General features: G+C 36.7%; 2 protein-coding genes across 3 annotated transcripts; one reads left to right on the top strand and one right to left on the bottom strand.

The window, feature by feature from the left end:
- Positions 1 to 957: 957 nt before the first annotated feature.
- LOC132121617 (nuclear prelamin A recognition factor-like) lies at positions 958 to 22,345 on the bottom strand. 2 transcript variants are annotated; one of them, XM_059531204.1, is made up of 12 exons: positions 22,070 to 22,345; positions 21,481 to 21,602; positions 21,282 to 21,347; positions 9,833 to 9,970; positions 9,614 to 9,746; positions 8,977 to 9,111; positions 5,145 to 5,263; positions 4,728 to 4,857; positions 4,398 to 4,470; positions 4,119 to 4,256; positions 2,079 to 2,236; positions 958 to 1,734 (listed from the first exon to the last, which is right to left on the bottom strand). In XM_059531204.1, the coding sequence occupies exons 2-12, from the start codon at positions 21,568 to 21,570 to the stop codon at positions 1,484 to 1,486; spliced, it is 1,431 nt and encodes a 476-aa protein (XP_059387187.1). In that variant the 5' UTR covers positions 21,571 to 21,602; positions 22,070 to 22,345; the 3' UTR covers positions 958 to 1,483. The 2 variants fall into 2 exon arrangements, with proteins under 2 accessions (XP_059387187.1, XP_059387186.1); XM_059531203.1 differs by having other exon boundaries at positions 21,481 to 21,580.
- Positions 22,346 to 23,117: 772 nt separating this feature from the next.
- LOC132121613 (cytochrome b-245 chaperone 1 homolog) lies at positions 23,118 to 25,490 on the top strand. The gene is made up of 7 exons (XM_059531202.1): positions 23,118 to 23,332; positions 23,617 to 23,704; positions 23,807 to 23,848; positions 23,921 to 23,994; positions 24,085 to 24,181; positions 24,260 to 24,404; positions 24,782 to 25,490. The coding sequence occupies exons 2-7, from the start codon at positions 23,617 to 23,619 to the stop codon at positions 24,936 to 24,938; spliced, it is 603 nt and encodes a 200-aa protein (XP_059387185.1). The 5' UTR covers positions 23,118 to 23,332; the 3' UTR covers positions 24,939 to 25,490.
- The last annotated feature ends 92 nt before the right edge of the window (positions 25,491 to 25,582 follow it).

Genomic DNA, 25,582 nt, shown 5'->3' with positions numbered 1-25,582 from the left:
AATTTATCCCCACATTATAATCAAATCTCGTTACTGTGGAAACCTTTTACTTTCTTCCATTCAATAATAATAAAAAAATATAAAGATTTGCTTGCAGAGATCATCTGCCTGTCGACATACCAGAGCAAAGTTATGAGAATCACATTAAGTTTTGTTACTGTTTAATCACAAATGGGATTTACTCTGAAGTGTCAAACTAAATGTTCAAATACTAAAAGTTCAAAGAAAAACTCTGTAGCATTGTGTGATCATGAGCTTTTTTTAAATATTGTGTTTATAGCCAGAGACTCAATAATTCAGTCATTACTACCTTGCTCCTGTGTTTGGCTTCACATGCTTGAATTCACTATACTGTGGCTATAATGGCTCGAAATTAGTCAAGCAAGGAAGAGCATGTATGTTTGTGCAATGAGGCAAGATTGCTTCATATGAGAAATAAGTTACCCTTAATGTTACACAGTGCAAACTCTTCAATTGAAGAAAGTGAAGAAAAAAAATCAGCTTACCACTCAGACAGCATCTTTTATCGCAATGACTGAAGTGTGGAGCAGCAGCACATATTGTGGCTAGTATGATGAATTTTTATGACATAGAAACATATGGTGACAGAGCAGCCAGTTGTAACCGCTTGTAAAGAGTTTATCACAGCAGTTGACACATACTGGGCACAGTGTGAGGGATCTGCGGCTCAAACTGCCATCCATCCCTATGTAGAGATGTATTCTGCCATCTAGTGTCTCATTAGAAAAACAATAACCTGACCACTTAATACAGAAAAGTTTGTGTTCATGTCAATATAAAACATTTATAAACACACAATAAGTTATAACCGGACCCAGATGTAATCTGTGGACAAATAAGATGTGCTTTCCGTGCTGTAGTACTTTTTTTGTAGGTGAAGGCTTAATCAAAATGGTCAAAATGTTTTTTTTAATAAATAAAGAAAAATAATTAAGCTTTAATTGACGGTTGGTATACTTTAATCAATTCATTGCACCAATATGTAATAGTTTTGCACTTTCTACAGTTGTTTAGAAGTTATAGTCATATACAAAATGCCATCAATATTTCCATCAGTGCATATTAACAGGGTTCGGTAATTAATAGCAATAAATACTGAGGGCTTTTTGCCTTGTGTTTTTTGTAATTTTTTTTATTTATCCTTTATTTCACCAGGATAGTCCAATAAGATTATTGTTATTGTCCTTTTAATAACACAGCTGGTTGCAAAACCATGCATGACATCATGAATGTTCCAGAAAACTAGTTAATGAATGCAAATCTTCTCATTAGTAAAGCAGAGTCCGATTCAATGCATAGAACAGGAAGCCTGTTTGGTCCTCTATTCAACTTTTTTTTTTTTTTACTGCAGGCACATTGCAGTCCTTGTGAGCCCGAGATGGCATCAAACAGTCAGTCTTGATTGGTGCTTTAAATGCCAAGCTTGGTTCCAGATATGTGGGAATGCAGTGATGCCTTCCAGTCACCACTGCATATCAGAATTTAGTATCTGAGAGGGCGGCTGCGTGTAGTTCTTGTACTGAGTGTGGAGGCACTGCTCCGCATGTGGGGAGTCGTGGCCGTCCAGCCAGTCCTGGTAGAGGCGCTGGACCTCTGGGTTGGTTTCAGGCAGTCGGACAGGTAAGCTGCTATAGTGTTCTTCCATTTGCTGGACCAAAGGTCGGTCAGGGCGACCTCCCTCTCCCTCAGCTTGTCCTCGTCCACTTAAACAGCCTGCAAGGGGAAAAGGAGAGCTAAGGAAGGAAACTGTACTTTAACTGTCAAAGATGAAACATTTATCAATGCACATATAATTAATAACGCTAATAATTTAATATCACAAATATATTTATATCCAATATTTAATGAGGACATAAGAGACTTCTTTCAAAAACATAAGAAACACTGATCCCCAATATTTCAGTAACTTTTCTGGACTTTTTTTAATTTTCCATCTAAAACCCTATATTATTTTCAAGCTTATTTTTATAAATGACAGCACCTATTAAGTTAGCTAAAAACCAAAATAAATTTTATTTAATATTTGAAATATGTTCGTTTTTATATGTATTGCATACCTCCGGGGCAGGAAAGCACCTCTACTAGGTGGTAGGGCACTTTGCCTTTCCTCATTCTGTGAACTAAAGTCTGAATGTTCCGGAAGCCATAAACTGCAGCAAACTGCAAGAGAGTCTCTCCATCACGCTCTAGCGCCACCTCCTGAAAGTCTCGATTCCTGGTAGGAATAAGACCGGTGGTTACATGAGGGATAATAATAAGGATTATCCAGAGGTGGAAAGTAACGAATTACATTTACTCGCGTTACTGTAATTGAGTAGCTTTTTTGTGTACTAATACTTTTTAAAGTAATTTTTTAAATCTGTAATTTTACTTTTACTTAAGTATATTTTGTTTGAAGTATTGTACTTCGCTACATTTTGAAACATTAATTACTGAGTAAAAAAAAAAAGAAAAAAAAAACGCTCCCTGGAAACTACGTCAGTAAATAATGGGCAGGAGGGCAAACTGGCGCTAAAATCACAAGAAAGATGCAGATGGACAAAACAGGCGTTAGTGGTGCAGACACCGCTGAAAACGAAACCCCGTCATATTCTGCAGTTGAACTCGAAGGAAATGAAGTGAACCCCTGGTCATATGTATGCTCTATTATGCAGTGTAAGCTGTACTTGCCTAGGAAGACCAAACTAGCAGCTTATAAAATCTCGACAAAACATCAACCCTGCGCAAGAATGTAGAGGTAAGCTAAATAATTGCATCGTTGTATTGGTGGTTAAAATGAAGCTTTGACATTTTAGCAAGAGGTTTTGCACAAATTAGCTAAAAAGACCGTGGTGAGTGTGCTATTTTTGTTTTAATGATGTGCGCGCGCATTTATAGTGCGTTCTTTCACTGTGTGATTCAGTCTCCTAAAATGCATTTAGAATGATCACAAAATTGAAGATATAGGGGCAGAAAATTCACATAATTACATAATTTCATATATTAAATCAAAATCACACAAAGAATGCCATCGTTTCCTCCAAAAATCATCATGAATATATACATACATATATATAACAGTTCAGTAAACAAGTTAATTAAGAAACTTGCGTTTTAGACACCATATTGCCTTTTTAGCTCTATTTCTACAACAGAAAATAATTCCAAACACAGCCACCAAAGCACAGTTTTGCGTCTCTGAGCAACGTGACAGTGTTTCGTTCCTGAATGAATCAACCGTTTAAATGATTCGGTTCAATCGCAATGACTCACTTATTAACAGTGACTTGCTGACACATACTGGCCATTTTAATTTCACATTTAAAGTATCTTTTGATTTTTTTAAATAATTAATTTCTTATCATTTCAAATGAGTATTCAACATTTTATGTCTTGTATATCAAAACATTATTCATGCATTGGTAACTGCAGGTTAAATGCATTCTTGTCCTGCACTAAACAGTGTAATACATCTAAATGCCACTTCCAATGAATCTTCTGCATTTCCTCTGCATTAAAAGATGAGTTTGTTGATACTGATTTGCCTGGTAACAGCCCAAATGTTTTATTATTCTAAATAACTGATTCCTTTAATTAAAAACAACTAGTTTGAGATTAATAGACCTATCCCAGGGGTGTCAAACTCAGTTCCTGGAGGGCCATAGCCCTGCAGAGTTTAGTTCTAACCCTGCTCCAGCACACATATCATGTAGTTTTCAAATAAACCTAAATGATTAGATTAGCTGGATCAGGTGTGTTTAATTAGGGTTATATCTAAACTGTGCAGGACTGTGGCCCTGCAGGAACTGAGTTTGACACCCTTGGCCTGTCCCATTTTGACTCCCTCCCACTGTTAAAATGTAACTAAGTAATTTTTACTCTGAGTAAAGTTTAAATGAGCTACTTTTTACTTTTACTTGAGTAGATTTTTAGACTGGTACTTTTACCTGTACTTAAGTAAAATTTCATTAATGTAATGGTACTTTTACTTGAGTAGAATATTTTTGTACTCTTTCCACCTCTGGGATTATCAGTTAGTAATGACTACAGATTCAGAACTTCTGAATAATAAAGATGATCCATTTACAGTCATCAACACTGGCTGGTTTATCTCTCACCTGAGTTTCTTATACACAATCTCTTGGACGTCAATGCCAAACAGCTCTTTGGCTGCATGTTTGAAAATGTGCTCCAGGAAGCCTTCAGATCCACGACCTTCATGCCTGGTCATACCAAGGTCACTGGTCTCACCAAATCTATAACAAACACACACATTTCAAGATTATTATCCAGCCTCATTACTCTCTTGTGTGCCTCTTAGTTTCAACACTTCAGCAAGACTCCGACTGCCTTTGCTTCAATAGGATAAATGTAAAGAACTATGGGATTTTACTTACACATGATCCAAAGGAGCAGGGCCCACTTCTTCTACAGTAACTTTGCTTTGTTCCATTAAGTGGAGAATCTCTCCTATTATAAAAAAAAAATATATATATATATATTTTAGTGACATTTCAGGAGTCCCAAGATCACAAAAACATCCTCCATTGAAACCTGTGCAACATACAATAAACCTGGCTGATCATTTCCAAGAAGGAAAGATAGACCAGGGAAATATTATATTAGGATAAATAAATCCATAAAATTTGATCTAAAGCAGGTACTTGTTAATAATTGATCTGAAAAAGTAACAGGAGAATGAGCCCAGCATCTCCTCGCAGTCGTACCTGACGTCAGCACACAGTCCACATCTCTGGTCTCCAGGATGCTGTTGTAGTATTCCTCTCTCACAGCTTCAAGCTTCTTATCAAAGCAGGGAGCCACCACCACATGGAAAATCTGATCTGGGGTCAGCTTCTACAGAGATAACACAGATTCGGTGCCTCATACAGTCACCACTAATAAGAAATGGACAGTTTTTACAGGGTAGTGGTACAGTAAATACAAAGGTCCACATTTTTCACAAATACATTTCTATGACTTTTCCATGAGTTTTTGGGAAATTATTTGCTTCATTTAATTAATAAGCACAATTTATCTACTAATATTTGGAATAGATTTAAAGAATAACACAAAATTGAACATTTTAGAGCAGAGCAAAACTAGCCAAACAGGTTTTCCAGTGAGCCATAGAAACCTCTCACCTGTTGTCTGGCAAAATAGTCTTTGACCATGGAGCCCATGATCTGTTGAGGGGATCTTGCGGTGCAGATGTGTGGTGTGACCAGGCTACCAAGAACACGCTCTGCATAGCGAATCCATCCTGTGCAAAACACACACACAATTGTGCATTTAGTAAACAAATTAATGAATGAAGCATTTATATATCTTTCTATTCTTTAGATGTTTACTACATACAGTAACTAGTGACAAAAGTAAACAATACTGACAATACTGCTTTGATATTCTCATACCAAAAATAATCTGTAGTTCATTTTTTACATTACTATTTTTGAGGAAAATGAAAGTGACAACCATTCATTGCTATGAGAGGCTGAAACCTAATGTGACATTTATTTATATTTGACCAAAATCCAAGCTCTGACAATAATTTAATTATTATGCACTAAATAAATCATGACAAAATTACTGTATCTTGAACTCGTATATGGTATCACAGTTGTGTATATACAGGTCCTTCTCAAAAAATTAGCATATTGTGATAAAGTTCATTATTTTCCATAATGTAATGATAAAAATTAAACTTTCATATATTTTAGATTCATTGCACACCAACTGAAATGTTTCAGGTCTTTTATTGTTTTAATACTGATGATTTTGGCATATAGCTCATGAAAACCCAAAATTCCTATCTCAAAAAATTAGCATATTTCATCCGACCAATAAAAGAAAAGTGTTTTCAATACAAAAAAAGTCAACCTTCAAATAATTATGTTCAGTTATGCACTCAATACTTGGTCGGGAATCCCTTTGCAGAAATGACTGCTTCAATGCGGCGTGGCATGGAGGCAATCAGCCTGTGGCACTGCTGAGGTGTTATGGAGGCCCAGGATGCTTCGATAGCGGCCTTAAGCTCATCCAGAGTGTTGGGTCTTGCGTCTCTCAACTTTCTCTTCACAATATCCCACAGATTCTCTATGGGGTTCAGGTCAGGAGAGTTGGCAGGCCAATTGAGCACAGTAATACCATGGTCAATAAACCATTTACCAGTGGTTTTGGCACTGTGAGCAGGTGCCAGGTCGTGCTGAAAAACGAAATCTTCATCTCCATAAAGCTTTTCAGCAGATGGAAGCATGAAGTGCTCCAAAATCTCCTGTTAACTAGCTGCATTGACCCTGCCCTTGATAAAACACAGTGGACCAACACCAGCAGCTGACATGGTACCCCAGACCATCACTGACTGTGGGTACTTGACAATGGACTTCAGGCATTTCGGCATTTCCTTCTCCCCAGTCTTCCTCCAGACTCTGGCACCTTGATTTCCGAATGACATGCAAAATTTGCTTTCGTCCGAAAAAAGTACTTTGGACCACTGAGCAACATTCCAGTGCTGCTTCTCTGTAGCCCATTTCCTGCACACGCCTGTGCACGGTGGCTTTAGATGTTTCTACTCCAGACTCAGTCCACTGCTTCCGCAGGTCCCCAAGGTCTGGAATCGGTCCTTCTCCACAATCTTCCTCAGGGTCCGGTCACCTCTTCTCGTTGTGCAGCGTTTTTTGCCACACTTTTTCCTTCCCACAGAATTCCCACTGAGGTGCCTTGATACAGCACTCTGGGAACAGCCTGTTCATTCAGAAATTTCTTTCTGTGTCTTACCCTCTCGCTTGAGGGTATCAATGATGGCCTTCTGGACAGCAGTCAGGTCGGCAGTCTTACCCATGATTGCGGTTTTGAGTAATGAACCAGGCTGGGAGTTTTTAAAAGCCTCAGGAATCTTTTGCAGGTGTTTAGAGTTAATTAGTTGATTCAGATGATTAGGTTAATAGCTCGTTTAGAGAACCTTTTCATGATATGCTAATTTTTTGAGATAGGAATTTTGGGTTTTCATGAGCTGTATGCCAAAATCATCAGTATTAAAACAATAAAAGACCTGAAATATTTCAGTTGGTGTGCAATGAATCTAAAATATATGAAAGTTTAATTTTTATCATTACATTATGGAAAATAATGAACTTTATCACAATATGCAAATTTTTTGAGAAGGACCTGTATATACACACATTTATAAACTGCAATTGAACTAAATATACTGCAAGTCACACTGACTGGATAAACACATCAGCTTAGTGATAATCATTTTCAGAAAATGAAATAATTCACTGAGAGAGAGGAGGAAAGTTGTGAAAAGTGCAGGAAGGGTGTGTGAGGCAGCGTTCTCTCATTTATCTCACAGCTGCAGAGTGCTGTGGCTATCTAACACAGTCCCACCCATTCACACACAACCCACACTTACTGCACCACATTTGGCTCTTAACTACATTTAGAGACAAAATGTTTGAGGAACACAAAGTCTTGACGTTCACACAAAGGTGCTTAAAGGGGTTATATGATGCTTTTTAAAAGAACAGTATTTGGTGTTATTTGGTGTAACAGAATATATTGACATGCTTTAATGTTAAAAAAACACATTATTTTTCAAATACTGTACTTTATTTGTAAGTCCTCTATGCCCCGCCTCTCTCAAATGCATCATTTTCTTTAAAGTCCCTTCTTCTGACAAGCACAGTCTGCTCTGGTTGGCCAGCTGACCCAGTGCAGTTTGATTGGCCAAACACCACAAGAAATGAAATGCCCCATAATCATAAGCTTCATCTTTCAAAATAAATGTACCGTATTTTCCGGACTATAAGTCGCACTTTTTTTCATAGTTGGCTGGTCCTGTGACTTATAGTGAGATGCGACTTATTTATCAAAATTAATTTGACATGAACTAAGAGAAAACATTACCGTCTACAGCCGCCAGAGGGCGCTCTATGCTGCTCAGTGCTCCTGTACCCTCTCCCTGAAAACATAGAGCGCCCTTTCACGGCTGTAGACGGTAATGTTTTTTCTTGGTTCTTGGTTCTAAATAAATGCGACTTATAGTCCAGTGCGACTTATATATGTGTTTTCCTCATCTGGACTGATGCGACTTATAATTAGGTGCGACTTATAGTCCGAAAAATACGGTAAAGACCACAAGTTGTACCATCAGTTCAAGCCTGAAAGGGGAACAGAATGGTTGACAGACAAAATGATGAAGCTTGTATGTGTTTGCAGTACACAAGCCACGGACGGTTAAGACAGCTAACATTTCTCTCTCTCTCTCTCTCTCTCTCTCTCTCTCACACACACACACACACACACACGCTCACACACATGCTCACACACGCGCGCGTAATCTTAAAGATTCCTAAATGCATCTACTTTCTGAAGGCCAAATAAAGTGCTTTTGCTTTCGCCTAGATACACACAGCATCTCCCTGACATGGCTGCTTCAACACTTATAATATTTGAAAGGCATTACGCAAATATTTCCACATAGTGACATAGACATATGGGAGCGTGTTTAAACGAGCCGTTTTAGGAGGGCGTGGCAGAGGCTTAACTTTTATAAAGAATATCTCTTTGGATTTGACTTGCAACTTTACAGATCTTCTTCATGCACCAAGAGCTTGTTACACTCCAAAGAGAAAGGAACAATTGAAATCGCATCATATGACCCCTTTAATTGTGTTGCAGGAAAGATGTCAGTTGGCAACCACTTCACCTATAATTTTCAGGAGTTTTCCAATGATATGAAGATCAAACTGAAATCTCAGGCTTCTTGCATTCAAAACTGACAGCATAATTAAATGAGCTAATATTGATTTTATAAACGAACATGCAATGTGGTGAAAATCTATAGAGATTCTGTGTAGACCTAGTTGCACATTGCCATTTTGATAGCTTTATATTAGCACAAGCTCTTTCTGGTGAAATGAGACCTTACAATGTGTGTTGGATGAGCTTAAGTGGTCATCACGATGGTCTTACCTGGACAAGAGGATGTGAACATTGGCATGGCATTAGAATCGTGAAGTTTACGACGGAAACGCTGAACAAATTCTCTCTGGCTTTCTAAAATGCTAAAACTTGCAGCGACTGTAGTGTCAAAGACATAATGAACCCCTAAGGAGACAGATGAAAGAGGCTTTTCAAACAGTATGAAATAACTCACATACCATGTACCACGGTTATCGTCCTTAACAAAAACTATTAAAAACATTTAAGACATAAAATAAAAATAATTAATAAATAAAAAAAATTTAACATTAGATGGAAAAATACCAAAAAATTTTTAAATGTGTCCTTGGCAGCTAATTGGAATAAGCTTAAAAACACATATTTCTAGCTGTAAATAAACAAACTAGAACTGAACTAAAATTAAATTATAAAGATAAATGCAAACATAAAAAAATAAAACAACAGTAACATTTTTACATGAAAGCTAATCCGAAATAATAAAAATATATACAGTAAAAGATACTGAAATAACACGTATGTGTAAAAATATTTAAGACCGTTATTAGCTTATTCTGAGTGCACGTGGCAAATGTTTACTACAGTAGGTGAACATTTTGATTAAGGAGATTGGCAAATGTGACAGTGACTTCATGGCGTCCAAACGTACCCACACTCTTTAGGAAGCCACAGAGTTTCTTTGCAGCCGCTGGAACATCCAGCTGAAATTTAATAGCAAAAAATGGCAGCGACTGGGGACAGACGGACATCACGAGAACTTTGTGCCTTGAAGTGTCACATTTCTACCGAAGACATAAATTAAAATAGTATGAGATATATCCACACAGATCATCTTTTCAGAGTCTGGCATTTTCCAGGCATATAATACCTTATTGAGGGCAAGCACGTGGTTGATCTCATCCAGATTTTGCAGAGAAATTCTCTGGCTTTCATTCTCCGATACGCAGCCGTCACAGGCCAGACACGCACTCAACAACACCTGCTGAACTGAGGTAGACTCTTTCACCTGAGGAAAAACCATGAATCAGATTATTAACATCCACACGTCCAAAAAAAAACACAAACAAAACAACAGATGCAAACCACAGCTTATCAGATGAGTGCTACTCAATGAGTGTGTTTCACACATACAGGTACTTCTCAATAAATTAGAATGCTGATGAAAAGTTCATTTATTCCAGTAATTCAACTCAAATTGTGAAACTCATGTATTAAATTAAATGCACACAGACTGAAGCAGTTTAAGTCTTTGGTACTTTTAATTGTGAAGATTTTGGCTCACATTTAACAAACACCCACAAATTAAAATACTTCATAAAACCAATTTAAAAAAAAAACATTTTTAGTGATTTGTTGGCCTTCTGGAAAGTATGTTCATTTACTGTACATGTACTCAGTACTTGGTAGGGGCTCCTTTTGCTTTAATTACTGGCTCAATTCGGCGTGGCATGGAGGTGATCAGTTTGTGGCACTGCTGAGGTGGTATGGAAGCCCATTTTTCTTTGACAGTGGCCTTCAGCTCATCTGCATTTTTTGGTCTCTTGTTTCTCATTTTCCTCTTGACAATACCCATAGATTCTCTCTGGGGTTACGGTCTGGTGAGTTTGCTGGCCAGTCAAGCACACCAACACCATGGTCATTTAACTTAACACTGGGCTTCAAGCAACTTGGGCTATGAACTTCTCCACCCTTTCCCCAGACTCTAGGACCTTGGTTTCCAAATGAAATACAAAACTTGCTTTAACTGAAAAGAGGACTTTGGACCACTGTGCAACAGTTCGATTCTTCTTCTCCTTTGACCAGATAAGACGCCTCTGACATTGTCTGTGGTTCAGCAAATTTGGGGAAGTTGTGGTCTAATGGTTAGAGACTAGTTACCCGAAGGTCACCAGTTCAAGTCTCGATGCTGGCAGGAGTTGTAGGTAGGGGGAATGAATGTACGCTCTCTTCCACCCTCAATACCCATGGCTGAAGTGCCCTTGAGCAAGGCACTGAATCCCAGGGTGCTGGATCTACAGCTGCCCACTGCTCCAGGTGTGTTCACTTCTCACTGCTGTGTGTGTGCACTAAACTGTCCCACGTTTTTAAATTAACTCTTACTTTAAATTTTATAATGGTTTTTAAGGATGTTAAAATGTTATAATATAATGCTTTTGATGTTTTACTTGTCCTTTCATCTTCGTTTACAAACCCTCATTTTATTATTACAGTCAGTTCAAAATTCATCCCTTTGCGCCACCTGGCGGTAGTTAAGCGAATTATTTTAATGCAGAGCACCAATTCCGAGTATGGGTCACCATACTTGGCAAATGTCACGACTTTCACTTTCCTTGACACGTCTGTGTGTGGTGGCTCTTGATGCCTTGACCCCAGCATCAGTCCATTCCTTGTGAAGTTCACTCAAACTCTTGAATCGATTTTACTTGACAGTCCTCATAAGGCTGCAGTTGGTTGAGCATTTTTTTCTTCCACACTTTTACCTTCCACTCATCTTTCTGTTAACATGCTTGGATACAGCACTCTCTGTATAGCCAGCTTCTTTTTTTGTAATGAATGTTTGTGGCTTACCCTCCTTGTGAAGGGTGTCAATGATTGTCTTCTGGACAACTGTCAGATCATCAGTCTTCCCCATGATTGTGTAGCCTAGTAAACCAAACTGAGAGACCATTTTGATGGCTAAGGAAACCTTTGCAGGTGCATTGAGTTGATTAGCTGATTGGCATGTCATCATATTCTAATTTGTTGAGATCGTGAATTGGTGGGTTTTTGTTAAATGTGAGACAAAATCATTACAATTAAAAGAACCAAAGACAGGGAACTACACTAACTTTTTCCACTGGTGGCACTTGCACTAACTTTTTCAGTTACTGGCACAAAACATGTTTTGGTCGCACAAATTATTTATAGTAATTACTGGATAATAATGAACAATAATGAAACTGTATAGCATACAGATGTGCTTTTTATTTTACTTGCCATCTTTTAAACCACATGCCTTGTTCTATTTCTTACAGTACACACAGTGCATTACTCCGTCTTGTACAGTAGGTTGACAGCCTATTTGGGCATTACCGCCGCGCGTACCGCATTAACTGAATTCAGTCGCGTGTTAAAATAATTCGCTTAACTACCGCCAGGTGGCGCAAAGGGACGAATTTTGAACTGACTGTAATAATAAAATGAGGGTTTGTAAACGAAGATGAAAGGACAAGAAAACATCAATAGCATTATATTATAACATTTTAACATCCTTAAAAACTATCATAAAATTTAAAGTAAGAGTTAATTTAAAAATGTGGGATAGTTTTAGGCTGCAGTAAAAATGTAAAAGAAAGACCTTTACACAAAGCCTTACTGCATGCTATTGTCATTAAACAGTCATTACTAATATATATATATATATATATATATATATATATATATATATATATATATATATATAAACAAACCAGAATAAAAATATTAAATGTTCTAATCCGTGTGTGTGTTCCTAACACATATACATTATATATATATATATATATATATATATATATATATATATATATATATATATATATATATATATATATATATATATATACATATATACATATATACATATATATATATATATATATATATATATATATATATATATATAGATATAGGAACACACACACAAGGATTAAAATATATATATATTTTCATTCTGGTTTGTTCTTAGCAGAAATAAATAAAGAAAATCCTTCAAGTTCTTGATTTTTCAAACTGTCTCCAATTATGCCTTAACTGTGTGAGCAAAAATTGAGTATGGTATATTTCAGCTGTTTTATGCGCTGGTGCCTCACGCGCACATATTCATTGTAAACAGCGAAGTTCAGAATGAGCAGCGGTCTACTGTGGCATATTTTTGCTCATTATAATATTTTTCCGTCGATACTGAAACACACGTGAACCACAAAGCCTATTTTACCTAATAAATAATAGTTTAGCTGCAAATACGCAACATCACGAATATGGAAACATTTGGATGTGTCCACAATGAGAGAGGTAAACCCAACAGGTAAGCTAAGTGGATATACTGTATATCAATTTATTTTATTTACTTTTTTATTTCGTGTTTATCTCATTTTTTTTCATTGCATATGAAAATTTAAGAATAAACAAATCCTCCTACCCCCTAAAAATTCTCTTCACATTCACTTGTGCGCTCTAGCGCAATACCTTCCTCTCGCGTGGCTCAATTGTGGACGACATAAAAGTGTTTGATATAAAGGTTGCTGTCCCATTTTATACATGAATTTGTTAATTAAAAAAAAAAATCGAATTATTTTGTTAGTTTCATGGTAACATGCAATCAAGGTCTTCTGTTATGTAGGCTATATTTAATATTCAAAAAACACAACAATATTAGTATAAAAACGCATTAAATTGCTTAAATTATTTCTATAAGTTAAAGTAGCCAACCTTAAAAATGTGTTGTCATGACTTTTTCATCGTATTTTTTTTTACAGTCTGATAACAAGCTCTATTAATTTTCCTTTTTTTATTATTATTTTTGTTTTAGTTTATTGAAAATAAATTGGCTAAAATAGAAGCAGACACGTTTAAATTAAAACCACAAAAACATGACTAGTCTTGAGGGAAATATAGGTTTTATTATTTTTATCAATCGCAGATCTCACAGACGAACGTCTTAATATGATCGCACATTAGAAATGTTTGGTGAGATAAAATGTGCACGATAACATTAAGCAAATCTCTTCGCCATCGTCACTCTTTATTATTAAGCAGGAGTTTATGTACAGTTAATGCGTGTGCCGCGCTCGTTGTGGTGTGTGTGTGTGACTGACAGACACCCTCCGCAGCGCGCATGAGAGATCTCGCAGATCTCACAGACAAACGTCTTAATATAATCGCACATTAGATATGTTTGGTGAGATAAGATGTGCACGATAACATTATTAAGCAAAAATACATAGTACATTATTTTTTTTCCCTTGTTCCAGTAGGCTACCGAAAGCAGAACCGATAGCGTCAGATCTTACTGATACGGTCTTTCATAGTTTAGCCCTGGGACCAGTTTAATACCGGGTTTCGCTACACATCCCTACTTATACCTGACTTATATTTTTTCCTCTCACAAACTCTGATTTATTTTTTAGCTTGTTAAAAAAAAAAAACCCATGCAGCAAACAGAGAATAGGTGATGAATCCGTTAAAATGCAACTATAGACGACTTATATATTTTTTCCTCCGACAAACGTAATTTATTTTTAAGCGTGTTTAAAAAATAAAATAGACATGCAGCAAATGAAAATAGGCAATTAATCCGTTAAAATTTTATACTTCAGAGCAGAGCCTGTGCCTAATATATGCCATCCAGGGTTTTTTTTTTTTTCATTGCATCTGAAAATGATTTGATCAGCCTCCCGCGATGCTCAGCTGTGGACGATTTAAAAATGTTTGATATAAAGGTTGCTGTCCCATTTTATACAGGAATTGTTAATTTAAAAAAATCTAATTATATTGTTAGTTCTAATTATATTGTTAACACAAGTTCATTTAGACTATTTAACATGCACTGTGACATTTTATCCTTTTTTACTTATAAACTCCTTGAGAATTTAAAGTTAGTTTAATAGTATTTAAATTCAAGTTTAAAAATAGGTTTTAACTGCTAAATACAACCATACTGCATGTGAATAAATAAAATGCATACTTTTCATAACATTTCATTATTCATAAAATGCATAACGTTTTTGGTGTTTGGATTTGTACTTCAATATAATGAGCTCTAAGTTTAATAGCCCTAGACTGGTTCTCTCGCTCTCTCTCTCTCTCTCTCTATTTAACAGCATTAGCTCAATGAAATACGTCTTCCTTCAGGTAGAATGAATGTTTTCCTGCTTGCTAAATGTTGGTCTTATGATCAATAAGTTGTATTCGCCTCAATCTGATTTAGTAAAGTCAAACCGCAGACAGTGAAGCTGCGTCACTGAGCGCGAGTCCCGCGCGCTGTGAGGCGGGAACAGAGGATTCCGCTTGGTCTTAAAGCCTTCCTCAAACATCCACGATCACAAATAACAATGATTTTCGTAAAATAATTATTAATTGATGATTTGTTATTATCATTATGGTCTTGTGAAAATATATATATATATACGGATAAAAAGCTAAATGTTTTCATTTCATTTCGGTTCATTCTTGGTTTAAAAAAAATCTTCAGTTTCAGCGAAATGGGAACGGTCCAGCATTTAGCAATAATTATTATTAACTGTTTTTATTCCTGATTTTTTCAAACTACTAACACTTTACATTTTTGAATTATGCCTTGTGTGCGTCCAAAAAATGAGTATTTTCTGTTTCAGCTGTTTGTTTGCGCTGGTGTCTCGTGCACACAGGGCCAGCGCGTGCCTATAGGTGAACTAGTCAGCCGCCTAGGGCGGCAGCTCAGCCAGGGCGGCAAGAGAGAGAGATGCGAGAGAGCGAGAAAATTATTCATTTATTTGTTTATTTGACATTAGGTTACAATTATCGCACTTATATCAAAAGCATTTTTTTACCCACTCCATTAGTATAAATTTAAATTCACTTTAAATTTAGAATAAAAATTCCCGCCCGGCCGCGCTCTATTAGTATATGCGTGCAAAATACTTTAATGCATATTCAAAAATGTCAAAATGAATAAAATTAGGCTATCTGGTCATGAGTAAAAAAGAAGACTTTTTTAAATTTTATGATGGTTTTTAAGGATGTTAAAATGTTATAATATAATGCTATTGATGTTTTCTTGTCCTTTCATCTTCGTTTACAAACCCTCATTTTATTATTCATCGCCTCCGTTCTGTGAAAGAGCGCTTTTCGCTGCTTCGAGACCATGGGCGCGTATTTGGATTTTAAAATGACATAGCATCTCTCAAAGAAAAGGAGAATACAATAGTTCTTCAGGATTGCTTAAGACTCTTCAGGATTGCTTATGGAAAAGGCCCTGGCTCATGGAGACTCGCGGGACGTTGATGGGCATGAATTGTTCGAAGAGCTGACTGCTTTGGGCAGACGCCTGGTTGCTGGAGCCTGGCTGCTAAACCACTGGATGCGCTTAAATTCATCTGTGAAAAAGGGATGGAATAAATTTTTCCAAATGTTTTTGTAGCATTGAGAGTGCTTCTCACTGTCACTGTGATCTCTGGAGAACCCGGTTTCTCAAAGCTTAAACTGATTAAAAATGATCATACAAGTTAAACTCGAGGACGCAATCAAAGCGTTTGTCGCTGCGAAAGCCCGACCCGCACGCTTCTGAAATGTAGGCTAGTTGTGTGAATGTGTGTTTGTGTGTATCAGTCAAGAAAAGAATCGAAACCTCCAGTACTTATGAGCTAAAAAGTTGTGTGCATATGTTTAGTTTTATTCTATAATAATATGAGCTGCGAGAATATAATGAATAGCTACAAAGAGTAGTGCTGCTGAGTGCAGACATGTTTCAGCCCAGTAACACACCGTTCCTCAGAGCCAAAACACAGACCGAATTCTGTTCAGTTGGAGGGGGTTGGGTTTTTGGGGTTAGTTACGTGTGGCTTGTGGGGGTCGAGATAAAGGTGTGAATTGCTCTTTCATATGGACAGTGTCTTATGAGGCTTTCAAAGTTGCTGAACCAGTTTATATAGGACTGTTGTTTTGGTTATAGACAAAAAAAAATGGTCTGTCCCCAAGTAAGATTTTTCTAGTTCTAGTCGTTCATTTGTTATATTCAATTAATCAGAGGTTTATATAAAATTTATATAATCAAATCTTAATATATTCCACGCTCAAGCACATCCATTAAGTTTGCCACAAAGTACATGCAGAAGTAGCCTAATAATTGTGAAAAATGAGACATTTTAATTATTTATTAATAAACAAATGTTTTCTTGTCTGCTGCAAGATGAAATTCACAGTGCTGGCTCTCTCCGACAGAGAAATGCAACATTCACAGATTGTTGAATGTTGAATATTAATGCGCCCTGACATTAATGCGAATTAATAATTTTTGCACAAATGCTTGCATATGAATATTAATTCATATTTTTCATTACAAGGAAAATTATTTTTTACATGCAATTATCCAAAATGAACCAAACAAGATTTGTAATGAAGATAAAATAAATAAGAATAAAAGCTGCACATCTATCATCACACCTGCAGTGCAAATCTTGCACATATTTTACACACCTGCATGTAAATGCAGCTGCATTTTTTTTCATTAAATAATATGACAGCAAATAGGGCTGTGTGATAAATCGATTTTATCAATTAACTCGAATTTGTAATTTACATCGGTTTGTTTGAATGAAAATCGGATTTTCTTTTTAACATCCACCGACGCACCACTCAGGCTCCCGTAGTTCAGAGTGGCTCAACCCTCCCCCACGAGTCTGACAGAGACACGCCACCAAGCAAAGGATGAGCAGAGCGGTGTGATTCTGACTGGAGCCTCCATCACGAGTACAATTCATGCCAACAGCCAGTAATATAAATGCATATTCAGCAAGAATTCATATTAAACATATTAAGCTATGGCTTGATCAGGTTATAAAGGCTATATGAGTTTGTCTGTTTCTTTTACTGATTATTTTCAGGTTAAAGCATGATTTAAACAGATAAAGCACATTCACACGCAATCGCTTTAGCAATAATGCATTCACAAATGTAATCTTACAGTGCTACTACATTATCAGTAGGCTATTTGATTCTGAAATCTTGAAGAAATTAATCGCTCGGTTTAGATAAAATAACTGACAAAAATGTAATGTTATTTTCCTCACAAACTAAATTTGCACAGCTGATGGGCTAGTATTAACAAAAAATAAATAATAATAAAAAAGAATAATAAAATAAAGGTCTTTCCAGCATTAAGGTAATAACATCACAGTTTTTTATCATCTTGTCTCAGTTATAAGTTTATAACTATATTAAAACTTGTTTTGAAAAATTTCTTTTTCATTTGAATATTTATTTTAAAATCGATTTAAATCATAAATCGTTTTTTTTTTTAGGCCATAGGCTATCGCCCAGCACTAAAAGCAAGTAAAGAAGGCTCCCTTTAAAATCACTTATGTTGTCAGTTAATGAAGCTCTTTTTTTACATCGTGTGTATTTTGTTGATTATAATGAGAGAACTTGAGTTTAATCGTGAGGACGTTTTATTAATCCGTCTTTAGAGTTTCAAATATTTAATCGTGCAGGTTTAATTTTATTCGTTTCTTGTTTTAGGCTGATTAGGCATAAATAATGGGAACGAAATTATACAGTGCTTCATGTTTAAACATGCAACAATTTCTTAACCAGTTTACAGACAAATGTTTTTTCCCCAATACGTTAAAGGACAGGTAATGAATAACAAAAATGCATGTTGTTTTATTAAAGGAAAAAATATATTTATATTGAAAATATAAATTAAAATATGAAAATATTGACATTTTGCATATTAATCAATGAAGCCAACCCCCCTAAAATAGGCTACCACTTTTAATGCTCCGATGCAAAGTAAACCAAAATTTCTTTTGAATAATATAACGCATAATTAATATAATATAAATAATACTGCACACCTTTTAAATGTGTCAAATCTAAAATATGGTTTAATACCATGTAGATTAGAGAAAATATAAGCACAGACTCAGCCACAGGCTTGACATCCTGCTTGAATTCGTTCTAAGAAATGCACATAACTTCATAAGTACCAAACTTTCTTCTGTGGATATTAAATATTTTAACTACAGTGTTTTCTTTCATTTTCCCTGACTGAAGCCATCAAATCTAACACATCAGTGAGGCAAAACTGACGTCTATTAGCGAAAATGTGCTTTGATGCGCTTGTTTGATAACTTGTGTTTAAAGTGCCACTCAGCGGTCAAAGGCTGCAAATGCACTTTATACCGCCGCCGCGGCAGTACGTGCGGCGGTAAAAAGGGCCTTTTGAATGTCTACTTATGCCGCGTTTCCACCGAAATTACCCGGAACATTTGTACCAGGAACTTTTTTTCCCAGGAACTTTTTTCCCCCCAGACCTGTTGTTTTCTGCGTTTCCACCACGGTGTAAAGTACCGGGAAGATTAGGCAAATAGACTGGTGACGTAGCTCTGTGTGTGTTTCTCAATGCAAAGTACGCTGATTTTGGACGTGCATTCTCGGTAGTGCGGACTTTGTGCATTCGACTCGGGAGTGTGATGTCTGCGACGACGCAAGTCCAGTAAATCTGCAAACAGCAGCGTACTTGATAACTTCAGTCAGCTGACCATGGCTACTATTTTCCTCTCTGTATATTTACAATAAAACGAAATAGGATATCAAATACCACTGCCTCCTTTCGTTTTCATTTAAGCATAATAACAGCTGCAGAAATGTACTTAGTTCAGGGATATGTGTATATATACAGCCATTACAATGAAACGAAATATTATATAGATTTGCCTTTTTTATTTTCATTTTAACATATAGATAAATTGAATACAGACCAAAGATAACCTGTTAGATTTACCCAAAAGGAATTATATTTTATGTTTAACCACTAAAGAGACATCAGAGCCAGCGGCACACATCAGAAGGTCTAGCCGAGGAGAGGCTGCTTCTCGGCGGATAGATGATTACTGAGCTCCCGCTGATTGCGTGGAGTTCACCGTCTCTGAGATCGGCGAAACACATTTTTAAATAGGCGCTGTCTTTATAAATAAACCACAGATTTGAGTTTTAAACAACTACATTCTCGCCTGAAATACTTTTAAAATTACATTTCATGACACAATAATAGTAATATTTTGAAAATGTTGATCCGAATAAATGGTGGTTGAACTCAACCAATGCTGCGTGAACTCAACCAATCAGGAAGTCCCGCCCCCAAAAGTTCAGGAACTTTGAAAAAGTACCACCTCGCCAGCAGGGACTTTCTGAGGGGCATTTTTTTTACCCGGAACTTTATTTAGTTCCTGGTTCCTGCGGTGGAAACACACCGAGTACCAGGCCAATGTCCCTAGTTCCTGGGTAAAGTTCCTGCGGTGGAAACAGGGCATTAAGTGTAGCTGGGTTTAGAGGGGCCCCGGTGCAGGTTGTACAGTGGGCCCTGTTTAAAATAGTTTAATTTGTACTGTATGTTCATTCTATTTATTTATTTGTGCTATTTACACAATGTTTACATTTTTTTAAGTTTGTTTTTGTTCATTTAAAGTAGCACTGCATAGTCTTCACTGTAAAATAAAATACACAATCAAACCAAAATGTATTCAGACACCTTCAACATTTCTCACATTATCACAGTTTATTTGCTTTAGTTTAGAAATTGGTAATAAAATATGACAAATTCATCTTGATAATGTCGGATAACTTTGACAAATGAACAAGTGGCCTGCACCAACTAGTAAAACAATTCTATCTGATTTTTGGATTGACTTTGGATAAATTCTTGTTAAAACTACAAATTAATTCAATCAAGAGCAGTGAGAGATTTACTTTCATTTTCATACATTAAAGACACTGACAGCAGAGCTAGTAAATTAGGCGCGGTCACTTTAAGAGAGAAACGCATCCATTATAATGATACACATTCGATTTTTTTGCAACTCTTTACTTTCACTTAAGACATAACCACATACTTTTTTGAACACACTTTCAAAGACGGGAATTTTGACATATTTTGTATGTATTTGTTGTCGGTACAAAAGCAAGAAGACTTTGAGCTGCGTCTCTGCTTGCTCCCTGAACACCAGAACACCGCGGTGCTGAATTGAGCTCTTTCGCTTTTCGCTCTTTTTTTCTGTTAATTTAAACTGCAATTTGTATTTGTTCGTTCAGGTGCAGGATGACGCGAACGTCCTGCAGGAGAGCTCGGTTCAGTGTTGCTGTTCGCGAGACGCGGCTCTCTTGTGTGCACCGAACACAGCGCGAGTAACCAGCTACTCAGTTCAGCTTTCCCGCATCGCGGGGCTGAAGCCATCTTGATGTGTTGAATGCTCGGAGCACATTATAAAACGTATTCTTAAAATACACATTTCTGTTTTAATAAATGCTCATATTAAATCATAGCATAACACATAAGTAGGTACAAAAATAATCAGTGATACATTTGCGACCCCATAAAAATTTGAGTCGCAATGGCATTTCAAAAGGTCGCATATGCGACCATTTTGGTCGCAGTGTAGTTCCCTGAAAGACTTAAAACTACTTCAGTCTGCGTGCATTGAATTTATTTAATACATGAGTTTCACAATTTGAGTTGAATTACTGAAATAAATTAACTTTTCCACGACATTCTAATTTATTGATAAGCACCTGTGTTATATATATATAAAAATGAGAAATACCTCTCCATTGGCAACACCTTTCTCCTGCAGTGAGTTTATTCCTTCATCACTCTGTTTCTTGTTGCACTAAGAAGTGGAATTGAGAAAATAAAAAGTGATTCATGACTAAACAATACATGGGTGACAAAACATAAGAACAGCTCAGATTCAGACAAAAAAAAAAAAAAAACGATACACAAGTATTAAAAGGTTTTATTACCTGTTTAGTGCAATTCTCACACTTTTCTTTTTTCCGTCCTATACTGACTTCAGACATTGTATAAGGAGCTCCTGATATGTTCAGTGCCATAAATTACTCCCTGTAAAAGATAATAAAACAGTCTCTCTGCAGCTTTCTGTGTTTATAGGGCATTCTGGATGTTGTATGACACATATTTAACCTAAAGAGGGGGGGGGGTTAGAGTTCAAATACAGTTAGAAACAGTCAGTTATTAACCTCAAACATTCCCCTAAGCACCAATTTAAGGGAAATGTGGTAATTTTAGGTTCCCATGATGTGCTCTATTCAGTTTCACCTAATTACTGTTTTGAGGATCTCTCATGCTTTTGTACATAAACACTGGTTAAGCGGTTGGATTAAATTCATTTTCATTTTCTCAGCATGTAATAGGGTAACGTTAATAAATAAATATTATCAAAAACTCCGAGGACTCCTTAGATAACACGTGACATTTACTTAACCACCTGTCTACATAACCGACCGTCTGAGTACTAAATAACCTAACCCTAACTACAACAACACACAAATAGACCACAAAACTCACATAAAAAAAAAATCACATGAAGACCTTATTGTTCAGGGGGAAGCCCAGGAGACGAAACAGCAGTAGGTCTTTACAGCAGGAACTTCTCCTATTGACACCTGAAAGCGCGAGCTGGTCATGAGAAAACAGCGCACTGCGGTCATATAACACTGATGTTCCTCCAGTCACCCGTTTCACAACTCCGGCTAATCCTAACTGTACACATTCGAGGAAGAAGTATCGCGGCTTGTCTTGACTCCTGCGCATCCGACTCCATTGTCCTTTAGCGGTGTCAGATTCGTCAATGAACCGTCCTTTTGAGTCGGATCTTTTGTAATGAATCGGTTGAACCGTTGAGCCGAGTCACCGACTCATTGAACCAATCATGTCCGATTCGTAAAAATTTCCCTTTACCGTCCTTTTCGACCATATCTGATTCATGATTGAACGACATTGTCGGACGTTCGACTCGCTGTGACCCCGATTAACAACCAAACATGGTTTTAGTGTTGTTTAAAGCGCAAATTCTATTTATATAAATTACTTTATTACGAATCATGGCTGTAACAAAATGAACGGGGACATAATACATTTACAATAAGGATCCCTTTCCAGTTAACACTAGAAAAATGTGCCTACAGTCATGCCATCTACCCTAAGCCACACACACCTGCTCGTAAAAGAACCTCTGAATTGTTTATTTGAATCAGTTCATAGAACCGAGCTGTTTGAAAGATCTGATTCGCGAGAATCGACTCCTGGCCACGCATGCGTGAATCAACAACTCTGATGTCAATTCCTCTTGAACCGTACAATGCTTGACTTCCTGTAAATAATAATTTCAGGATATTTTGGGATAGTTATGCCATATATGACATTTTAATAAGCGCATTAAATCAGTTACTAAAACAGTTTGAATTGTATAGACATTTCCAACCATGGGTTAACTGTTAGTGCAGTCTTAAGATAATCACGAACTTGTTATTCCCTTAATACATATATTTAAGATGATTTACGAATCACGAGCCACGACTCGAGCTCTCTTTTTGAACTTTAAGAATGAGGTCACACTCGTGCAGGAAGCAGGCGTCCTGTAGAGGGCGTGTTTTATCCAAACAGAACGGAAACCGCGGAGCGGAAATTGACGTCATTTGAAGGCGGTGCTACGCGTGTTGCAGGACCTACACATTTTATTTCCTTAATCTGTTTCGCCTCAGTTTTTTATTGCAAATGTCCAGCATTTAGATTTAATATATTTTTGAAAATAATAAGTTGTATTTGTCTGAAAGAGGAACGCGACGTATTAAGGTAAATAAGATGTCCGATGCTTTCACATGCTGTCAGTTAATGGCAGGATATCAGTGATCACGTTGATGAAGGTGTTGTTCTTGTGCCATTTCAAACGTATATAAAGCTGATCGAGTTTATTATGATTCTATATAGTATATGGTTCATAAAACACCTTTGTGCAGTGTCAAAGATGAGCCTTCAGTTGTATAAATTTGCTGCAAGTGTTGTGGGATGTTATGATGAGTGCAGTGAAGATATCTCCAACTAGATCTTTTATCTGTATTTGACATGTATTTTCACAGATGGGGTATATGGTCGTGGAGAAACACACATCTGATCTTCTCCATCTGAAGAGGTCTCCTGGGATTAGATCATGGTCTCTCCTTGTTGGTATGAGATCATTTTCAAAAGGGGATTTGGTGGCTAGAAGTGTGTAGTCTAACATGTGTAAAGTATCTTTAATGTCTTCATGCCTCCTCTTTTTTTTTGCAGGAATTGCTTCAGTTGGACTAGCAGCAGCCTATTACAGTGCTGGTGAGAAATGATTCCCGAATGTCTAATAATCCCGAAAGTGTATAAAACATTTAGTTTTTCCTTTCATTGTAGACAGCGTGTTATGGAAGATGTTCTACGTGGCTGGCTGTTTTTTTGTAGCCCTACAGAATATGGAGGAATGGGAGGTGGGAGATGTTTTACACCTGCTACATCCGTCTTTAAGCGATGTATTCAGCTGTCCTGACTAACAAACAGTCTGTTTCGTTTGTCTTTAGGAGGCAGTATTTGACAAATCTAAGAGTGAGATCGAATTAAAGACGTTTAGTCTTTATACCGTGATACTGACTATGTGGAAAAGAGGACATGAGAAAGGTGAGTTGTGTGTTAACTGTTGATATTTGTTTGGCACTACATGACTGGTCAAGTTGAATGTTGTTTCCTCGGGCTCAGTGGTGTTAGATCTGCGGCACCTGCGGGACGTGAGTGTTCAGGAGGAGAGGGTGAGGTATTTGGGGAAGGGTTACTTGTTGGTGATGCGTCTAGCGACAGGCTTCTCTCACCCTCTTACACAGAGTGCCACGCTGGGCTCACGGAGGTAATTATGGCTATATATATTCTGGTTTTAGATTTTTTTTTTTTTAAATATATAATTAATTCCTGAGATCCTTCAGTGTCACTGATTTTAATATTTGACCACCATATCAAAGTATTAGAATGATTTCTGATGGATCATGTGACACTGAAGACTGGATTAATGGCTGCTGAGTTTGCAGGTTTTTAAAAAATATATTAAAATAGATCAGTGCTTTTATATTGTAACAATAAATAGTAATATAACAAGTAAATATTTACATTAAAAACCACCTATTTTTTTATACTAAAATAGTACTTTTCAGGGTACTCAAAGAAGCTTTACAAGAGATAAAAACAGCAAAGTAGTACATTAATATCAGTGTTTTTTCTTACATTCAGTGATGTGGAGGCACTTGCTGCACTTCTGAAGCACTTCTTGGGTCTTGAAGAGTTACAGCGACGTTTGGCAGAAGAAGAGTTTCCTGATGATGACGACGACATTGAAGATCTGGGATTGGGCGATAGCAGTGATTCAAAAGATGAAGATGAACTTTAAAAACCTCAGGTGGAAGACTCAAGCCTTACATGAAACAACCAAACATTCCAGTCTTACGAACATCGTGATGACAATCCCAAAGCATGAATTGTAATTGTGGCGTTGCGTCTTCAAAGAGGCATTACCAGACGACATTCAGCACTTCTGCAGGATTTCTCTGTGTACTTTACTGCCTGCATAACTAAATGTGACAGTTGTGAAAAAACTGCATGAAGAATTTCTTTTCTTTGGTCAAAGATCAGGTGGCCATGTGCTCCGATTTTCCATGCATGCCTACTCAGATCACACTGTGCCTTTATACGCTGCTTGAATGTTAAGCCCTTAGTGATTAAATTTTTTTTGTAAATGTGTAAATATTATTTTTGATTCTAAATCTTTTATTTTAAGCTTCTCAAGCAAGAAAAATAAATATTAAATACATGGCAGCTGCTTAGAAATCAAGGGGATGGTTTTTACAATTGATGTGGCCACTTGTTTATTAGATAATGAGTATACTTTGTTACACATTACACTTTTGTTTATAATAAAATCATTTGATAACATTGGTTTAAACTGGACTATCATTCCTTTTAGTTTGACATGGTTGCATAATCATTAAATCTGTAGGACCGGAATATCCAATGTGGTTGGGATAAAACAAACCA

This window comes from Carassius carassius, chromosome 39, assembly GCF_963082965.1.
Source record: "Carassius carassius chromosome 39, fCarCar2.1, whole genome shotgun sequence".
NCBI classification, from domain to species: Eukaryota; Metazoa; Chordata; class Actinopteri; order Cypriniformes; family Cyprinidae; genus Carassius; species Carassius carassius.
The sequence above is the reverse complement of the archived record's forward strand: the minus strand, read 5'-3'. Positions and strand labels throughout refer to the sequence as shown.

Bases quoted from the DNA above. Each gene is read 5' to 3' on its own strand.
- LOC132121613 (XM_059531202.1), top strand. From the start codon at position 23,617: ATGGGGTATATGGTCGTGGAGAAACACACATCTGATCTTCTCCATCTG. The intron at 24,182-24,259 runs GTGAGTTGTGTG...CCTCGGGCTCAG, and splicing joins GAAAAGAGGACATGAGAAAG to TGGTGTTAGATCTGCGGCAC. The intron at 24,405-24,781 runs GTAATTATGGCT...TCTTACATTCAG, and splicing joins GCCACGCTGGGCTCACGGAG to TGATGTGGAGGCACTTGCTG.
- LOC132121617 (XM_059531204.1), bottom strand. From the start codon at position 21,570: ATGGCACTGAACATATCAGGAGCTCCTTATACAATGTCTGAAGTCAGT. The intron at 9,971-21,281 runs GTATTTCTCATT...GTTTTTCCTCAG, and splicing joins AAGGTGTTGCCAATGGAGAG to GTGAAAGAGTCTACCTCAGT. The intron at 4,858-5,144 runs GTGAGAGGTTTC...TTATCTCTGTAG, and splicing joins ACTATTTTGCCAGACAACAG to AAGCTGACCCCAGATCAGAT.